Genomic DNA, 19856 nt, shown 5'->3' with positions numbered 1-19856 from the left:
CAGGGAGTACCCAGCCCCAGGTGAGCGAACATAAACGGAGGACACTGGAGCACAGCATTCCTGAGTACTTAGGTTTTCCGGCCACAACATCCTGTGCCAGGAACCGCTGGCTCTGAAGTGAGACCCACCGAGGAAGCCATGGCACTCCTGCCCGCCTCTTTGCATTGCCATGGCTTCCAAGCAGCAAGCACAATCCCAGGCTCTGTCCTTTCTGCTCCTCGGCCAGCCAGCAGCTGAAGGTGGCTCCCCTTCTCCCAGCTCAGGCCTCCCCTCCCACCCCAACCTGAGGGGTGGGGCAGGGGAGGAAAGTCAGAATCTAGACAGAGAGAAGGAGGGGTGGGAGAGCAAGGAGGGAGGGAGTGTTCTGCCCCCAAGGCCTGCTGGCCTCTCTGCATCTGAGTTTCAGACTCCTTTTCTTTTCCCCAGCAGAGGCCCAGAGCATAGGCATGCACATAACATTACAGGGGCATAGGGTCACAGAGAGGTGCTCATATGTCTAGAGGTTTGGCACACACTAGAACACCATAATGGACATGAAAATCCACCCACATCTTCCCATTGGCCATCTCCCTTATTGCCCATCATTTCTTTGTTGCTCTGCCTCCCACCGCCTCCTCTGACCCCTTTCTCCCTACCGTGCTCATCTCTTCTGTGCAACCTCATGGTCTCTGTTCCAAGGTAGAAGTGCAGGTGAGGGGCGGGTCATGATGGCAGGCTTTTGCAAAGAGCTTCAGACCAAACTAAACAATTCAAATTTAACCATCTGGACCTGGACCTGGTCTGCCTGTGTGGACCTCCCTCCTCCCTGCTTGCTGTCAGCTTTTCCTTCTAGGACACGTGGCCTTCTTTTCTTCACAGCTAGTTACTTGTTGACATTCATTTCAATCGGTTTTCAGGGGTATGTGTGAACGTGCAAATGTTTATGCATGTTCTTCTCTAAGATGGCTGGCACTAATTCCCAATTGTTTGCCTATGACAAGACCTATTTGTCTTTCAGCTCTTCCTTCACAAACCTCACTTCCCTCAAACCAGTCTTGCCTCTCACTTCATTTTCACGCTGCTGCCTTAGTCAGACCTCCCACCTCATTTTCTATTCTTGCTTCTATCTCTGATGGCCACAACACACCTCAGCTGCTCACTGTATGTTCCCCCATGGCCCATTTTTTTATGCCTCACCCCTTCCCCAAGCTCCATTCTATTTTTCTCATGGTATAGTGGTTTAAATGAGATTCACCAGCACACCTCTTATATTTGCATACTTAGTGTCCAGCTGGTGAATACTTCGGAAAGATTAGGAGGTGTGGCCTTGTGGAGGAGTGTCACTGGGAGTGGGTTTTGAAATTTCAAAAGCCCACATCAGGTCCAGTGTCTCTCAGCTTGCTGCCTGAAGATCAGGATGTAGCTCTCAGCTACTGCCCCATCTCCACATGTGTGGCCCTGTCCCTGCCACACTGAGAGTGGACTAAGCCTCTGAAACTAAGAGAGCCCTCAGCTAAATGCTTTCTTTTGTAAGAAAAGCCATGGTCATATCTCTTCACAGCAATAGAACCTAAGACACATGGGCCCACTTGCCTCTATGATCTTTAGGCTGTCCCCGGGTGGGTCCTCAGCCAGCGGGGGGAAGAAGACAGGCAGCATCAGTTCCCTCGTGGCCACCAACTTCACCAGCAGTGTGAGGGAGGGAGATGGTGTGATCACATAGAAGCTGCAGGCAGGAACATTCTGGTTGTACCTGGGGATCAGGGGTTCCCCCCTGGCCAACAGCAGCCAGTCTCTTTTCTGCAACAAGGACATACATCTTCAGTCTTTGGTTTGTTTTGAGGATTACTCCAACTGAAGATTTCAACCTCTCTTTGGGTGTCAAGGAGAAAAGAGCCATTTCACTTTGGCCCTTTGGAGGGAAGAGCTTCTACTAGCACAAGTATGCTCTTCTTCCCTGTTCTAGGATATGACAGAGAGAACACACAAAAAGTTTTGAGTGATACGCAAACTAAGAAATGCTCTTGAACTTGAAGTGGGTTCATCTCAGACTGTGCGGGGTTTGGAAAATGTCAGTCTTACGGATGTTATATGTATGAAGTGTATTTGTGTATGTGTCCTCTTGCTGGCCAAGACCATTAACCACATCTGGCACAAATGTAACAGTTCTTCCGTTACACAGACCTCCTACTAGTTCTACCATCCTAACGTAAGAGAAATGTGGAAGAGAGCGGGAAAGGAGACGGCCAGCACTTTATGGAAGACAGACAAGGGGAACGGGGACCACCAGTACTGAGTGGGAGACAAGGGGAGTAACACCTGCTGCAGGTAGCTTTGGATTTACACCCAGAGAAATGTACTGCAGTAGGAGAGAGGAGGAAAAGCTCTGCCATCTTAACTCGGCACATGGAGTCTGGTGGTTGCTGGCAAGGGTTAGGGAACCTGTACATGCCTCCAAGGGAAAAAGCTCTGAATATTCGTGCGGTTGACAGTAGTGGGCTGATAATTTTGATGCTTCCTCAATAAAAGCATGGGTGGAGATAGATGATCTAGTCATCGGAAAGTTAACTATAACTATAATCATAATCATAATAGTGATTACGAATCTAATAATAATTCACAACAGTGGAATGCTTCCTCAGCCACAGACACTGTGTGAAAAGCACATGGAGGCCTTTAAAGTTCACACGCGGTTATTATTTTGCTTGTACCTAGAGGTTTTTCTGAAGAACAGATTCAAAATGTGATGCAAAGTCTACCTGAGGCTTACTAAATCCATCAAGCTGGGAGTGAATAATATTAAAACTATGATGTATGTATGTGTCACTGTATTTGCCTAGCCTGGGGACACAGCCTTGCTAAATCTGAAGGAAGAGTAGGCAATTGCTTAACTTCCATTGGCCAAAGTAACTTCTGCTTGGGTCAGGATTCAGTCATCATTGTTGTTCAGTCTTCTATTCTGTACCAGTTCAGGCATTTGTTTCTAAGTTTGTTAAAAATTTATTGAGTGTGGAACTGGAGAGATGGCTCAGCGGTTAAGAGCACTTGCAGAATTGAACACTTGGGTTCAATTCCTGGCAGCCACGTGGTGGCTCACAACATGTGTAACTTGGGTTTGGGGGTATTTGACACCGTCTCCTGACTTCCTCGGGCGGTAGGCAAGCACGCGGTGCGCAGACGCTCAGGCAGGCAGTGCATTCACACATGCACTCTTTCAGAGTGAGGGGCCTTCTGTTCCAAGCACGCGGTGCGCAGACGCTCACTGGACACACTGTGTCCTCTTGGCGTGTATAATAGAGTAAGGGGGAGCCTGTGAAGGGTGTTTGTCTAAGTTTCACATGACCCACTCATGGGAGTGGTCTATTTTTAGGAATGACTGTCCTGAGTCCCCATATCTCTCAGTCCTAAGCAAGCTGATAATGTCAACCACTTGACTAAGACTTGACTAAGCATAAGACAGTTTGCCACTGGGGCAATGAGCTATGGGCTCATGTGATGCTCCTTGGATCCCATCATTAAGGAAGAGTCACACATGCTACAGTGTGAGCCTGATGAGCACGTCTGAGAGTTGCACACAGAACACCTTTGAACACCAGACTCCCAGTCGACTGACTTAGAGCTAAGTTTCCGTTAGTCAGCTGGCATTTAGCAAGGACTGCAATCTCAGAATCTCTGCTAATGTTAGGACTGTCAGAGGAGGTTTTTTTTTTTTCCTCTCTCTCCTTGGATTTTTTTTTTTTTTTTGGTTGCTGAAAGAATTGTATAGAATGCTTTAAAACTAATGGGCTTGATAAAATAGAGAAGCTGCCACAAAGCTCTGGCAGGGAAATAAAATGTTCTTATTAGGTGGCTACATTCATTGCTCATTGATCTTCAATTTTCTAAGAATGTCTGGAGAATTTGAGGAGGAAGGAAGTTGAACTTTCTGGCTCCTGTTTAGGAGTGTTGATTTCTAGAAGAAAAGGAGTCACCAACCTTCCCCAGTTGTGATGTTCGGCTACAACAATGTCTAATCTGGCAAGATATGCCAGTGGTGCAAAAGTGGCACAAATGTCATGAAAATAACAACTTTCTGATTGCATTTAATGCCAGCTTCACAAGCTGGAACCCATTCCTGACAGCATTATCGGAGCCCAGCATCTGTGGCTCAGCCAGGCCATAGACCCTAGGGGAGGACCTACATCTATTACTCGGCCATGTGGACATAGCATTAAACCAACCCTGATGGCTTATCCTTATACCCCTACATTAGAGCATCTCTCAGCCCTCACCAGAGAAGCTTCTTTTTGGCAATAGTGATTAACTCAAACCCACAAGGTCTCTTGTCAAGGTGCAGAGAATAAGAGACTGTGGGTATTGGGATCATGCTCCTCCACCCAAGGCTCAGGGATCTCGGGGCAGGAGAGGGGCAGAAGACTGTGAAAGCCATAGGCAGTAGACGACATCAAGGAATCTGTTTTCTGGACATAGCAGGTTGCTGCACATGTGAATCTGCAGCAGATAGCGTGCAGAAGACAAGCTATTTTAATGTGTGTGGGTGTTTTGCTTGTAAGTATATCTGTGTATCACATGCATGCCTGGTGTCTGTGGAGGTCAGAAGAGGTCATCACATATCCTGGAACTCTAGTTACAAAAGGTATGAGTAACTGTGAGGGTTGCTGAATAGGTCTTTTATAAGAGAAACAAGTGTTTTTAACTTCTGGGCCATTTCTCCAATTCATTGGTTTAATATTTTAAAAAAAGTCAATCAATAGATTATACTATGTCACCTTAGTTAGGGTTGCTATTGCTGGGAGGAGTCTGAGACAACTCTTATAAAGGAAAGCACTCAGTCGAGGCTGGCTTACGGTTTCAGGCTTAGCTCATTATTGTCACGTCGTAAACATGGTGGCATGTAGGCAGACATGGTGCTGGAGAGGGAGCGGAGAGTTCTATATGTTGATCCACAGGCAGCAGAAGGAGACTGTTTTCCACACTGGGCATAGCTTGAGCACATGAGACCTCAAAGCCTGTCCCCACAGTGACACACCTCCTTCAACAGGCCACACCTACTCCAGCTTGGCCACAACTCCTAATAGTGCCACTCCCTGTGGGCCAAGCATTCAAACACATGAGTCTATGAGGACCATATCAGTTCAAATCGCCACATATGCTAATAAGATAAAGATAAAAATTATATAATCATCCAGTAGGTTTAATTTTTTTTAAACAGAATTCGATACCCTTTCACAATAAAAGCAAACAACAACCTAGAAATAGGGGTAGAATTTTCTTATCTTGACAACGTGCTAAAACAAATATAAAACAACAAAAATAAAAAAAATAATCTCATAATTGCCTGCTGTAGTGGCTCAGACCTATAATTAGAACATTTGGGAGGCTGACATAGGAAAACCACCACAAGTTCAAAACCAACCCGATCTAGGTGGTTAGTTCTAGGCCAACCTAGACTGCAGTGTAAAACTCTTTCAAAACAAACAAGCAGGCAACAGCCTCCTTTCCCAACTAAAGTCCCTCAAAATTCTAACTCAAGGTAGTGCACTGTGGTGATTTGAAAAAGAATGGCCCCCACAGGCACATATATTGGAATGCTTAGTTATCAGGGAGTGGCACTATTAGGAGTGTGGCCTTGTAGGAGGAAGTGTGTCACTAGGAGTGGGCTTTGAGGTTGCAAAAGGCCAAGCCAGGCCCAGTGGCTCTTTCTTCCTGCTGCCTGCCAATCTGGATGTAGAACTCCTAGCTACCTCTCCAGCACCATGCTGCCTGCATGTCATCATGCTCCCTGACATGATAATGAACTAAACCATTGATATTATAAGCAAGTCCCAATTAAATGTTTTCTTTTGGTTCTCAAGACAGGATTTCTTTGTGTAGCCCTGGCTGCCCTAGAACTTGCTCTGTAGACCAGGCTGGCCTCCAACTCATAGAGGTCTGCCTGCCTCTGCCTCTTGAGTGCTGAGATTAAAGGCATCTGCCACCACTGTTCAGCTTAAATGCTTTCTTTTATAAGACTTGCTGTGGTCATGGTGTCTCTTCACAACAACAGAACACTAAGACACATACTTTGCTGCCAAGAGCAGAAACAAATATATCTGATCGTATTCCTCATCTACAACACGATATTGGAGATGCGCTGAAGACCAGAGGCCTTTTAGGAGGTTAGGACTCTGAGTACGACCCCAGGCGAGAAGCATCCATGATGATGCCAGGGTATTAACAATATGGCACATGGGAACTAGATGCTGAATTTGGTGTAAAACAGCAGCATGACAGTTACCACGTCAGAGAGCTATGGCAAACCCATGCTGTTATAAGTGCTGTGAAAGCCAAGTAATATGTAGCAATAGACACAAGGGTGGAAAAGGGTAAAAAAAAATGAGTAGGGACAAGGTATGATGGGGCAAAAAAAGCCTCACAGTGAAGGCATTTAGGCAAAACCTGGAAAAAAGTGAATAGAACTTTGTCAGACCGACAGAGTAAGGGCACAATGCGTAGAGGTGTGAAAGAAGTTAGTATATTTGGAGAACAGTTAGTAATTTATTAGTGTGTCTGGATGAGACTGGAGAAGGCCGGTGACTCCATGTTAGCCTTCTGCCTTCATACTTACTCCCCTCCCAACCTTCAGGGTCTAGCTTCTACACTTGTTCCATTTTTTAAAAATCCTCTTGACCTGCCGTCACCCCATTCTCAGTTTACAATCTTGGTCTTTACTCTTTGCCTGTCCAGCCAAGGACTTTCTGTTTCCCCACCCATTCACAGCCCAACCAGCCTGTGTGCTCAGACTGGACACATCCTGGCTGGAATTCTGTCACTTCTGTGGCCAGTTAGGGCAGACATGGACTGGACACTCAGGAATGTGTCTCTAGAGTTGCTGACATTTGAAGTAGGAAACTGAGACCTAGGTGGTATTTTCATTTCTTTTTCTATTCATACAGACCTGACTGTCAGGGAAACGAGGATGTGGAAAGTGAGTCACCAGCTGCAGAACTGGGACTAACACAGTAGGCTTCGGCAATTGAAACAACATTTTCCTGGCAATGGATTGATTCATCTCATAAAGACTTGGAAAAATTAACTTTTTAAAATATTTATTCCCTGCCACACTTTATGAAACTGTTATTCAACCTTAGAAAATATGCGAAAGCACATAAAGACAAAATACTGAGTTAAGGAGATTGGCTAAAGGAGAAAGCTAAGAGCAGGGCATTAATGGAGTCGGGATTAGAGAAGCCAGAAATTCTAGAGATCCCCATGGTTTTCTCTGACATCCAGTCTGGGAGCATCTCCTTATGGATATTACTGAGTAACAAAAATGTTTCAGAGACGACCTGTGATCAATATGACAACAAACTCCAAGTGACAGCAGAGTGGCATAAAATTTGGGACTTGGAACAAGCTTTCGGGAGTCAGTACTGGCTCTACCATTTCTCTGCACCCTAGTTTCCTCTTCCCATCTGCAAGACAGAGATGGTCCTTATTTATAGGATGGGTATGATAATAAAATAAACTAATAGTTGCAAAGTACTTGGAACTGTGTTAGACACAAAGTCAGCATCATAAAATATTAAATTTCTAAAATTAGGCTGGCATAATAGTATACACGTTTAATCCCAGAATTCAAGAGGAAGAGGCAGGTGGGTCTCTGTGAATCCAAGGTCAGCTTGGTCTACATAATGAGTTCCGGACTAACCAGGGTTATGCAGTGAGACCTCCGTATTCTTTTTTCTAAAAATTAAGACGTATTTCATTATTAGTTGCTTTTTATTTTGCCAAATTAAAAGTAATTGGTAATTTTGAGATATAGGTCTATAAAAGCATCAATGGACTGACTCTAAGGACATATACTCTTATGATCTGGATTAATCTAAAAGTGAAATTTACCATATTGGTGGATGTTGTGTAGTGATTTTCTCTAAGAGTAAAACCTTCCATCTTGGAGGGAAGTTCCTGAAGACACAGGATGTCAGAACAGGATGTTCTCAAGGAGATGAAACACTCCATCCTTCAAGGACGCTCATTAAGCTCAGTAAGTAAAAAACTCAAAGCCTTCAGGAAGTCCCTGAAATGAACCAGACTTACAAGGCCCTTTCCCCTCAAGCATGTATAAGTGGTAAGGCCTGCTGATCTGATAGCCTTGGCCAAGAGTGCTTAGAAGAGCCACCTACAAAAGGCTCAGAACAAGTGAGCTGCCTGGAGGGGCACAGACTCAGTTTCCCGGAGAGAACACTTGTCAGCTTGTTAAGCTGTGTGCAGGCTGTGCACGGTGCTCCAGGCTTTCAGCTTGTCACCTCTGCTGGGTGGGCTTTTGAGTCATTTCTGTTCCTGCAGATAAACACCTGCCCATACTCTTGTAAGTGATTTCAATAAAACTCACTGGTTCACCAAGTTGGACATTGGTGGTAGCTGCGCTTTGGTCTGATATCAATTTCTTATTTAGGATGAATAGATGTTTGTTCTTGTCTCCCCAAAATAGTATCACATAACATTGGAGAATATCTATCTTTCAGAGAGACTGGGTAAAGCTTTTTGCTTTTTTGATGAACATAGGATACCCAAATAAAACAAACAATCTTTGCAAAAGACAGAAATGGAACCATTTTCAGAAACAAAACAAATAAAAACCCCCAGAATGGAAAGTGGACTTCTGAGTGCAGTTGACTAAGGCTTAGAGCATGTGCAAAATGCAGCTGGAAAAGTTGCACAACATTTACAGCCGAGGAGCCCAATGAGTCAGCACTAATGGCAAAGACTTGATTATTGCGGCATGTATTTTGTCCAGAAGAGCTGCTCCAAATGAAGAGGTGAAAGAGAGGGACCAGTGAACAAACTGACCTATACTTTGACTTGTGGGGAAGCCCATGAACCTGGAAGTGAAAACATGGGTCAACTACCTGGCTGGGGCAAATGAAAAACTGCTCTGCATGTAGTCAGATGGCAAAGGGGGAATATGAGAGCATGTGCTAAGAGCTACTTCTGCATTGGAGATAAGTGTAGGCCACTTCTTCTTCCCAGGACAGTCAGAAAAGCCTCATAGCATATACAGACCAATATAGTGAGGTATTGTTGAGGATTTGAACACTGGAGTTAGCGAACGGACAGTATGAACAGAAGGGGATAAAAGGGGGGAAGCTAAATTCTCTTCATTTATTTGGTTGGAATATGTGTTATGTGAAGGGAATAAGGGGAGATAAAGCTGGACCTTGAATACTAGAGTAAGAAATATAGATTTAATGGTAGAATAATAGTCCCTAGAGAGGGAAGAATCTAGACAGAGGCGGGGATGATGATAGCCTCACTCACTCTGAGGGCTTACGTTGAATTTGAGTTGGATGGTGGTAGCAACAGTGGAGCTCAGAACCTAGGATTTCCATCTGCCAAGACACATTTGCAAGGGGACAGCAACTAGCAGATCTTCCGGAGGAGACCTGCTGGTAGGGTGACCTGGTGGGAGGGCGGAGTGTGACTCAAGGCAGTTTTCCACTCACAGCATTTGTGACATTCTAGAGTTATAAGTGGGTCAGGAGGCAGAAACACTTGAGAAAGCTAAGAGTGTCTCAGTAGACTTGGGTGGAAATGATTAGAGTTGAGGCCTTCTAGGGTGGAGGGAAAACACAGTGCAGCAGGCTTGCAGCTGAAAGCTTTGGAAGACAGATTAAGCTTTAGCAGACTGGGGTGCAGCGTGACGCAGCACAGTAGTGGGGGACTCCATCTGCCTGGTTCGGGGAAGGGTGGACTCTCTCTACCATCTGTAATCTCCCTAATATATTTATATAAAGGTGAGGCTCTCATTAGATATTGGAGGTACAAAAAAGCCAAGTCAGGCCTACATGTTGGAAGACAAAAGAAATAATAAACCAAATCCACCTGAATCTTAAATGCTTAAAATTACATTTCTCTCTCTCTCTCTCTCTCTCTCTCTCTCTCTCTCTCTCTCTGTGTGTGTGTGTGTGTGTGTGTAGGTCAGAGGACAGATTGCAAGAGTAGATTTTCTCCACCATGGAGGTCCCAGGTCATTAGGCTTGAACCAAGTCCTACAGGCTCACATGTGTAAGTGCTCTCTTTCACACACAGACACACAAGTATACAGACAAACAAACCAACGTAGTGGATGGTAAAAGAAAAAAGAGTCAGGCATAGTGGCACACGCCTTTAACGCCAGCCCTCGGGCGGCAGAGGCAGGCGTATCAATATGAACTTGAGGGTACTCTGGTCAACATAGTAAGTTCCAGGAAAGCCATGCAGAGGCTCAGAGTTAAAAAAAAAAAAAACTAAAAAAGAAGAGAAAACAGGAAAAAAGAAGTGGAAATTGTAAAAGCACTAACCAAGAACTCTGCAACCACGCGTCAGATACATGACAGCTGCTTTTCACATACAATTCTACTCACCCAAAAACTGGCAATGCACATTTTATAGTCGCTGTTAGATGCGACAGAGACAGAGTTGTAGTGTGTTTCAAATGTGCCTCTCTCCTTCCTTTCTCCTGCTCTGCTGAGCACAGCCTTGAATATTTTACACAAGATCTGCTAAAGACGTGAGTCATGCCAGAGAAGCTCAGCCGGCTTAGACTATGTGGCTGAGTGGGAGGAAGAAGACCAAGGACAGGGCCCAGAGGATGTGGTGAGAATTTTGAGTGTGTGTGCACACATGTGTGTAAGAGGCCTCGGGCAGCAGCTTCAGGGTACAGATAGCTGAGCGAGGAGAAAGATCTGAGAAATTCAATTCCATTGTGTTTATAAGATAGATCTTCTTTGGTAGTCTTTGAAAGCACAAAATAATTAATTAAAAATTACTTTTGGGTCATTGGATAATGTTTTTTTTTTTTTCCATATGTGACCTGTGTAGAGCTTGAAACACATGGGCCACTGTTTGCTAGGGTTATGAATGCATATGTACGCCATAATTAGAGACATGAGCATGCATACGTTCACAGTAAAAGGGCGGACTGAGGGCAGTTTCAAAGGGCAGGCTTCTCTTGAGCAATAGATATTTTCACCAGAGTATTTTAGAAAATTCCCCTGAGCCCCTCAGAGCTAGAAGGATAGGTGCAGGGGAGCAGGCTCAGTAATTAAAACATGTCTGCTGCGTCATCAGGGGACTGGAGTTTGGACCGCAGCACCCACAGAACAACTCCAGTATCCCCACAAGGGCCTATGACCCTAGCTTTGAGTGAGGCAGAGGCAGGGTATGACTGAGGCTTGCTGGCTTCTAGCTGAGTCTAGAATTCACAAACTCCCAGTTCAGGGAGAGAGCCTGCCTCAGAGGAAGAGGCAGAGAGGGAGAGAGGACGCCAAAGCTCCCTTTTGTGCCCCCACTCTCACCTCACACACTCCTCTAGACACACTCATACATAAATCTTTTAAAAAATAAAGGTAACAAGAGGGGAAATTTCTTAGCCAAAATTCGACTAAAGCTGAGGACTTGGTTGGTGAAGTAGGGAAGTGATAGAAATACCAGGAAAAGGCAAGTGTATCATTTTGGATTTTAGAGTAAATCAAATTTACATCTCAGTCTCTAAGTCAAATAACAGGAAATATACTTAAAAAACTACTTAAATATGCCTTTCTCTAAGAAGGATTACAATACATAAGATCTAACGAAAAAAGCAACTGGAAAGGTCTCTCTAAGGAAGCACAATTGGAGCTAAGTCTTTCAGGTTAGGGAAGGATTTGAACACACGGAGATAAGAGAAGGTACAGCATGAATAGAAGAGGACCAAATATAGGGAAATTTAATGTTCTTTATTTATTTGGTTGTAATATATGGATGTGAAGAGAATAATGGGAGATAAAGCTGGATCTTAAATACTAGACTAAGAAATATGATTTATGTTATAAAGAATAATAAGACTTGTGGTGTGTGTGTGTGGTTTTTGAGGTCAAATCTAGGGCTTCATGCACACAGGTAAGTCCTCTATCCCTGAGCTACAACACCAGCTGAAGACACAAAATATTTTGAAGTTGAAGATAGCAGCCTCACTGCCACGTCTCAGGGTTGGTTTACGGATATTGCTCTAAACCAGACTGAGAAGTGGAAACGTGCAAGTGCCCAGGCCAGTGGAGAAATGACTGAGTATTAAAGCACAAGTGAGAAATGGCTCGGCTAGCACAGTGAGGGTGCAGGGGAGAAGGTGGTGGGCGAGGAGGACAAGTGAGGTTCATTAAATGAGTGTGTGCAGGCAATGAGAAAATGTGATTGTCAGAGGACTGCTTCAAGAAGGTAATATTGGCATGGTGGTGCATGCCCTTGATCCCAGAACTTTGCAAGCAAAGGTAGGCAGATCTATGTGATTTCAAGGCCAACCTGGTCTACATAGTGAGCTCCAAGCCAGCCAGAATTATACAATGAGACTGTTTCAAAATTAAAAAAAAAAAAAAAAATGAAAGAAAGACAGAAAGAAAAGAAAAAAAGTAATGTAGCGTCAATGTGCAGGTAAAATGGGGCTGGAGAGGTTGGGAAAGGGAAATTAGGAGTTTATGAATAAGTTTGTGTGTGAGCAAAGCAGTGGGAACAGGAAACGAGAACAGATCCAATTTAGGAGATGAAAACTGATGTGGCCGGGGGCGACTCAAGCGTAAAGGACACCGTGGCTGGAAGTGGTTGAGGTTTCCAGCCTGGGTGACTTAGACAATGGTGGGGCTGCTATTAACAGAAAGACAGACGTTGACTGCAGGAGACACATCGGTGTGGAAAGGAAAGGGCACAGAGAGTTGCACTGGGAACTCAGTAGTTCCCAGATTTGAAAAGAATAAATAAACTGTAAAAATACAAAACCAAAGATGGAGGAAAAGTTTAGCAGACTCAGGGCTGGGGAGGTAGATCAGCAATTAAGAGCTCTTCATGCTCTTCAGAGAACCCCAGTGTGGTTCCAGTACTCAGGTTGGACAGATCACAACTGCCAGGAGCGCCAGTTCCAGCCTCTGTGGCATGCACTCACATAGATATACACACATACACACTAATACAAATAAAAACATATTTTAAAAGGTTTGGGAAACTAGTGAAAAGAGGGTTAGGGAGGTTCAAGCTAAATAGTAAGTCTCGTCACATAGTAAGAATAAAAATATTCCTTGTTGAATGAATGACTTGAAGCTCGTGAGAAATTCTTCTATCACACTGCCATTGAGGATTTGTGCTACTCAGGGAAGGTGCCATTCAAAAAGCAGGATGAAGAGCTTTTCGAAACTAATTTACCCCCTCAACTGAGTAGGAGAGTAGTATTCAATGCAGTGCTGGAACGAACAGGGCCAAGAAAACAAGTTCCCTGTGGCCCACATAGTGAAAGGAGAAAACTGACTCCTGCAAGCTGCTCTCTAACTCCCATGCATGTTATGGTATCTAAACCTACTTCACAAACAAACAAACAAACAAACAAACAAACAAATGTAAACGATGAACAAGGAGCAATTATGAATGCCTAGATACAGAGTGAATTCTAGCCCTGTGAAATACAGAAGCCTTCAGCGTGAGTGGAGGGCACAAAGAGCACCATGTTCAAAGGTCCGTCAGAGAGGAAGAGGTTTATTTCACCTTACAGCTGACTGCTAGTCATCAGTTCTGAGGCAGGAACTCCAGGCGGAAATTGGAGGCAGGAACTGAAGCAGAGAGCGCACAGAAGAAGCTCTCTATGGCTTGCTCAGCCTACTTTTTTTTTTTTTTTTTTTTTTAATAAAACCCAGGACTACCTGCTCAGGGGAGGCACTACCCATAATGGGGTGAGCCCTCCCACATCAACCATTAATAAAAAAAAGCCCTACAGTTTTGCCTACCAACAAATCTTAAGGAAGCATTTTCTCAGTTGAGGTCTCCTCTTCCCAGATAACTTTAGCTTGTATCAAGTTGACAAAAAGCCAACTAGAATGCCTATTTATCCATTTTGGACATTAAGCTGTTGCTAGTTTTCTACCACTGTAAATAACCCTGAGACAAACAACTTGTATGTGTATATCCTTACCTCATTTTCTCAGGCTATAATCTTGCCTAAAGTGTTGAATTGTAAATTTTAATGAAAATGTGTTAAAATGCTAATGTCTAAAATATCACATACTAGCTAGGTGTAAATCCCAGTACTCAGCAGGCAGAGGCAAACATATTTCAGTGAGTTCAAGGCCAGCGTTATCTACATAGTGAATTCTAGAACATCCAGAACTTGTCTCACAAAACAAAACAAACAACAAAAAATCCTGTACTGTAATCACGGAACCAGGTATGGCAATACCTGCCTATAATCCTATGCTTAGAAAGCATAAAGCTTATCACCAGCTACATAGCAAGTATAAGGTTAACCTGGGTCATATGAGACTCTGTCTTTTAAAAAAAAGTATGGCATTGAAAACAGGATCTGTAGGCTGAGGACTGTAATTCTAGCTAATTCAGGGAGGCTGGAACAGGAAGGTCTTGAATTCAAGCTTTGTCTGGGCTGTAGGTTAAGTTCAAGTCCCTGGGTAACCTAGGTGAGACCTGTATTCAAACAAAACCAAAAAATAAAAGGAAGTCTGGGGATATAGAACAGGTGAAGGGTGTTTGCCAGCAAGTGTGAGATCCTGGGTCCAGCATGTCCAAAAGAAAAGAAAAAGGACTGAAGGCTCTGGGGAGAAATACCTGCTAACTGATGGGTTATCTCAGAGACTCTGAGGAAGTGGAGAACATAGGAAACTGAGCTGCTGGGCACTTGCAGAACTGATTGATCTGTTGTCTCTGTTCTGCAAAGACAGGAGGTGGACGGCCTTCAGACCAGAAACAGGAACCCAGTGGGTGGACCCCAAAAGAAACAGGAAAAGAAGTTTGCTTCTGATAGTGAAAGACACAACGCTGTGCTGCCCTTTCCCTCGTGTCCACCGAGAGTCACTGTCGCTCATGTCCACTCAGGTCAGGCCTTTGATTTTTAAAAGTTGTGTTTTATTTTTAATTATATGTGCGTGGGTTGGTGCATATGAGTGCAGGTAACCTGCACAGAACAGAGTTGTTGGGTCTCCCTGAAGCTGGAGTTACAGGAGGTTGTGAGCAGCCCAGGTGGGTGCTGGGAGCTGAACTCAAGTCCTATGGAAATAGAGCATCTTATGTTCTGTGCCGTCTCTCCAGCACCACGTCAAGTGCTTATTCACTATCTCGTCTTTGGGTTCTCTTTTCGTTATTTTATTTTGATTTAAGCCAGACATTAATTTTTCTTAGGTCTTTGAGACAGGGTCTCACTCTATAGCTCTGGCTAGCCTTGCATGTATGATGTAGGTCAGGCTAGTCATAAACTCAGAGACCCACCTGCCTCTGTTTTACAAGGGCTGGGGTTAAAGGCAAGTACCACCACATCTGGCTTCTATCCTTTCCTTTAAAAAACTTTATGTGTGTGCATTGGGCCTGAATGTATGTGTGTGTGCACGCCATGTGTGTGTTAGTGGAGGCCAGCAAAAGGCATCACATCCCCTGGGCCTGGACCCCGGGGCGTGCGAGCCCTCTGAGGTGGGCTCTGAGAACTGAAGCTGGGTCCTCTGCAAGCACAATAAGCTCACTAACTGCAGAGTCATCTCTCCAGCCCCTCAATAGTTTTTTCTCTATTTTAAAAATAATTTATTGTCAGTCTCTGTACATAGTGTGGGTGTGTGCCACAGCACACGTGTGGGGTCAGAGGGTAACTGTGTGGAGGTGGTTCTCTCCTACCTTTGTCTGCTGAGTCGTCTGGCCAAGCCACATCAGTTTTGTGTGCATGTGTGTGTGTGTGTGTGTGTGTATGTGTGTGTATGTATGTATGTGTGTGTGTGCGTGTATTTTGCTTCTGTTTCAAAAACTGACACCTTGATGTTCAATTCAGAAGCCAAGCAGTACTGGATATTTCATCTACCTGACTCCCCATATCCAATTCTTCTTAGTTCTAACTGAGTTCTAATTGATTATACATGCCTACAATATTTCTCTGTTGCATTTTTCCAGCTGTGACTTACTTGATACTCTTAATCTTAGCTATATTTCTATATCTCTATGTAGGTATGTATGTATGTATCGTCTGTCTGTCTGTCTCTTCCACTGCAGGCTAAGTTTCTTAAGGAAACAGATCTATCCATTTTGTCATCACTGAATGTGTGTGTAGGGTTTAACACAGTGTCTGGCATGGGTCGGGGCCAGACTGATCTTTAAATGACCTGTGATAACCAGGGTAGTGTTAAAAAGCTGTGGGACTTTAAGACATTTATTGTTATGCTATGTGTGTGTATGTACAATGTGTGTGTGTGTGTGAATGTGGGCACAAGCATGCCACAAGTGTATGAGTAGGGGCCAGAGGAGCATTTCCATTCTCCATGGTGGATCCCAAGGCTTGAACTCAGTTCATCAGGCTTATGCGGCAAGCACTTTTACCACAGAAGTCCAGGCGGGAAGCATCATTAAAGCACATTACCGTTAAAGCTTATAAAATAAGGGGTTATGGCTGATTTCAGGACGCACTGTGTGTTCAAGCTGAGCAGCCTCACATTGCGTCTTCATCCCTGCTTGTAACTGTTACCCCAAAACCGACTTTTACCTGGCACTTTGAGATATGATCTGAGGTTCTAGATTTCCTAGCTATGGAATGAAGAAGAACAGCGCCTGGGCCAGTGAAATGGCGTGCTTGGTAAAGCTGTTTGCTGCCAAACCTGACAACCGGAGCTCAGTCTCCAGGACCCGCGTGGCCGAGTGACAGAAATGACTCCCAGAGTTGTCCTCTGATCACTACACTTGTGCCACGGCATTTGTGCAGCACGCTCAACACATACCCAGAAAACAAGGAGATCAAATCTATAAGACGGCATTTGTATGGAGTGGGGAGGTTCTTCTGTGCTTGATCAGCTGGTCGGGCTGTTCCAGGCTGATGCCCGGAAAGCCATCTGATAGAGTGTGTAATGTCTCCTTTGGGCTCATCTAACAAAGGAGATGTTAGATTTGCTATACATTTCAGAGTATTTCCAGTGTTTCATCCTTCCCAGGTTGATACAAATCTGGGATTAGGGCCGAGCCAGTGGCTCTTTCTCTAATAGAGGGCACTCACCAGCAAGCAGTGACACAGGGCATGAAAATGCTGCTGGTTTGTCTCCAACTCATCCCAGTCCAGCTGCCAGCAGCTTGTGGGTCTGAGGATGAAGGGGAGTCCATAGGTCAAGGACTCACAGATCCCACTGGAGGTTAGAGCCCTGGAAAAAGAAAGACTTCTTAGTGGCATCTGGCACCTCTAACCACACCCATCTAAACTGAGCTCTGACCTACAACCTTATTGTGGAAGCTTGTGTCTCAGGGTGTGTCGTCAGTCAGTATTGAGCATGGAATCCAGCACAGTGAAAGTTCTCGGAGTTTCTCACAGTCAGTCTTTGCATGAGGCCCACAGTAAGAACAGGAAGCAGCAAAGCCAGGCCCTCCCACCATGGCTCTGCTGGACCCCCTGAGGCAGCAATCCTGATGCCTAGGGCAGCCGCAGCGGTTGGCGCTGGCTCTTGACCCCCCCCTTGAAAGGCCCATCCCTGTACTAATCCTAACAGGCTTTTGATAAACGTCCGTTGGATGGCTGAGCACCGTTGCATCAGCTTGGCTCGTCTCTGCAGTCAGAGTCCGTATCTCTAGGTCTTCCGCAGTCCGTATCTGCGCCGATGGCTTCTGCTTGCTGAGGCGCTCAGCCTTACTTTATTTTATTTCTATTTTTTATGGCAAGCTTGTGACTGCTACCTGGCTACTGACTATTGCCTGACTGCAGAGATATAATCTAAGTCTCTGTGCTTTCAGGTCCTAGAGTCATCAAGAGCAGCTCAGAATGGTGAGGCTTCCTCAAAGCATACTTGATCACTTGTAGCTTGTACGGAGATGATGACAGGGAAGCCATCTGGTAGAGTGTGCTGATGTCTCCTTTGGGGTCATCCATTCTCAATGAGCCATCGGCCGTGCCAGGAAGCAGGGATGGGCTGAGAAATCGCTCTTGGAGATCGCATTTCAGACATACTACAATTAAAGGAGAGTTAGAGAAGACACTGGGTTACAAGTTACCTCAGGCTGACAGTAACTGCTACTGGTTTACCTTCACTGCTCAGGCAGGGGTCAGGAGGAGGCAGGGGAAAGGGGGTAAGAGAGCATGCTTGGTTTGAGGGTAAAAAGGAACTGCCACCGGAGGTCTCGCTATTGCTCTGCATAGTTTGTTTTCTGAGCCTGGCATGGTTTTCACTTGCTTTACTGCTGGGCTGGCTGAGCTGTTGTCTCGCAGTGAGAGGCGTGGCTTGTCATTCAGTGCAAGAGGAACATGTGTCCTTGGTGGAGCAGCTAGTGGTAAACTATGCGGGGGCCCTTGGGTATTACAGAAGGAAATCGTGCCTCTGCTGCTTCCCTGCAGCTTTGGCAAGTGTGCTGGTCAGAGCAGGGAAAGCGGAAGTAAGACAGTCAGCTGACTGCTGTTCTTTTCCCTTGGGTTCTTCTAGGGGCGCTCTGGACTGTGGGAGGAACAAGTTCCTGAAATAGCTTATTTTTAAAAATTTATTGTTTTTTTATTACAATTTATTCACTTTGTATCCCAGCTGTAGCCCCCTCCCTCGTCTCCTCTCAGAAATAGCTTATTTTTAATGCCTGGAAGGACCCTGAGTATCGGGCTTTCAAAGGCCTTGGAGCACAGTGGCAGCATGACATGAGGAGTGCATAGATTATGTGGCACTTTGCTCTATCAGGCCTTTTTTTTTCTTTTTTTTTTTTTTTTGGACAGGATCTCTTGCAGCCCAGATTGACCTTTGACTTGCTATGTAGCTGAAGACAACCTTGAAGTCCTGCTCCTCTTGCCTCTATCTCATGAGTGCTGTGGTTTGAAGTGTGTATTACTACTCATGGCTTTGTCTTTCTGTTCCAGCAATTACCTTCAGGTACCAAGGGCCCAATGTTCTATTGCTCTGAGCCTGAAGCCTTGATGCTACAAGGTGTTAAAATGTATATCTGGTTTGAAGATCGACAGCAGAGTTGCAAGTATATGAACCCTGAATCGTTGTGAGGTGATGGTGATTTGGGGACTGACCAGTCTGCCACAGGGAGCTTGTTTCTGAGTTATTGTAGTTTTCCTCAACGTGATGCCTAGCTAGTGAGAGTTTTAAGAAGCTTATTTTTATTTGATGTGTGTTTTTTTGTCTGTCTGTCTCCATGTATGTACACTACATGAGTGCAGTGCCTGAAGGTGTCAGATTCCCTGGAACTAGAGCTACAGGAGACGGTGAGCTCCTCGTGAGTGCTGGGAACTGAGTTTAGGTCCTCCACAAGTACAGTAAGTACTCTTAGCCACCGAGCCACCTCTCAAGCTCCAGTGAAAAGATTTTTTTTTTTTTTGAGACAGGGATTCTCTGTGTAGCCTTAGCTCTGTAGAACAGGCTGGCCTTGAACTCACAGAGATCCATCTGCCTCTGCCTCCCTGAGTGCTGGGATTACAGGTGTGTGTCACTGTTCCTAGCTTCTAGTGAGACTATTTTTATTTCCTGTTATTCTCCTTGCCACAGGTTGTGTTGATATTATCAAAGCAAAAGAATCTTTTGAATTATAGTACCAACAATATCTACAATAGTAAGAGAGAGACTATTGAGAAAAATGCATAATTCACTTTACCCTTATATGGTGTAGCTGATGTCTTATCATTGAGGTGTTGAGAACTTTGCCTCTGTAACTACTTGGCCTTTGCTGGCTGGTATAGTCACTCTTTAAAACTTTTCTCTTTATACCTATGACATCACCAGACTGTGTCACCCAATCCTCACCTAATCCCTGGGCTTTACATTGTCTGTATTTTGAAGACTCACTGGAGTCATAGAGAGTTCTAGTCCTAGGCAAGGACACTCAGCCTACAGAACCTATCCTTTTAGGTTTGTGTACTTGGCTCATGCTAGGCAAGGACACTCAGCCTACAG

The 19856-nt window shown here is 44.7% G+C and overlaps 1 protein-coding gene across 2 annotated transcripts in view; it reads right to left on the bottom strand.

Annotated features, from left to right (window-relative positions):
- The window catches only part of M1ap (meiosis 1 associated protein), a 61255-nt gene that overhangs the window by 6244 nt on the left and 35155 nt on the right, over positions 1 to 19856 (bottom strand). For both annotated transcript variants that reach the window (XM_055596410.1, XM_055596409.1), the window contains exons 5-7: positions 17769 to 17928; positions 16991 to 17132; positions 1573 to 1779 (exon numbers count right to left, since the gene is read on the bottom strand). In XM_055596410.1, the coding sequence (XP_055452385.1) occupies positions 1573 to 1779; positions 16991 to 17132; positions 17769 to 17928 (509 nt within the window). The remainder of the gene's footprint in view (positions 1 to 1572; positions 1780 to 16990; positions 17133 to 17768; positions 17929 to 19856) is intronic.

This window comes from Psammomys obesus, unplaced genomic scaffold (genome assembly GCF_907164565.1).
Source record: "Psammomys obesus unplaced genomic scaffold, mPsaObe1.curated_primary_1811, whole genome shotgun sequence".
Taxonomy (NCBI): Eukaryota; Metazoa; Chordata; class Mammalia; order Rodentia; family Muridae; genus Psammomys; species Psammomys obesus.
The sequence above is the reverse complement of the archived record's forward strand: the minus strand, read 5'-3'. Positions and strand labels throughout refer to the sequence as shown.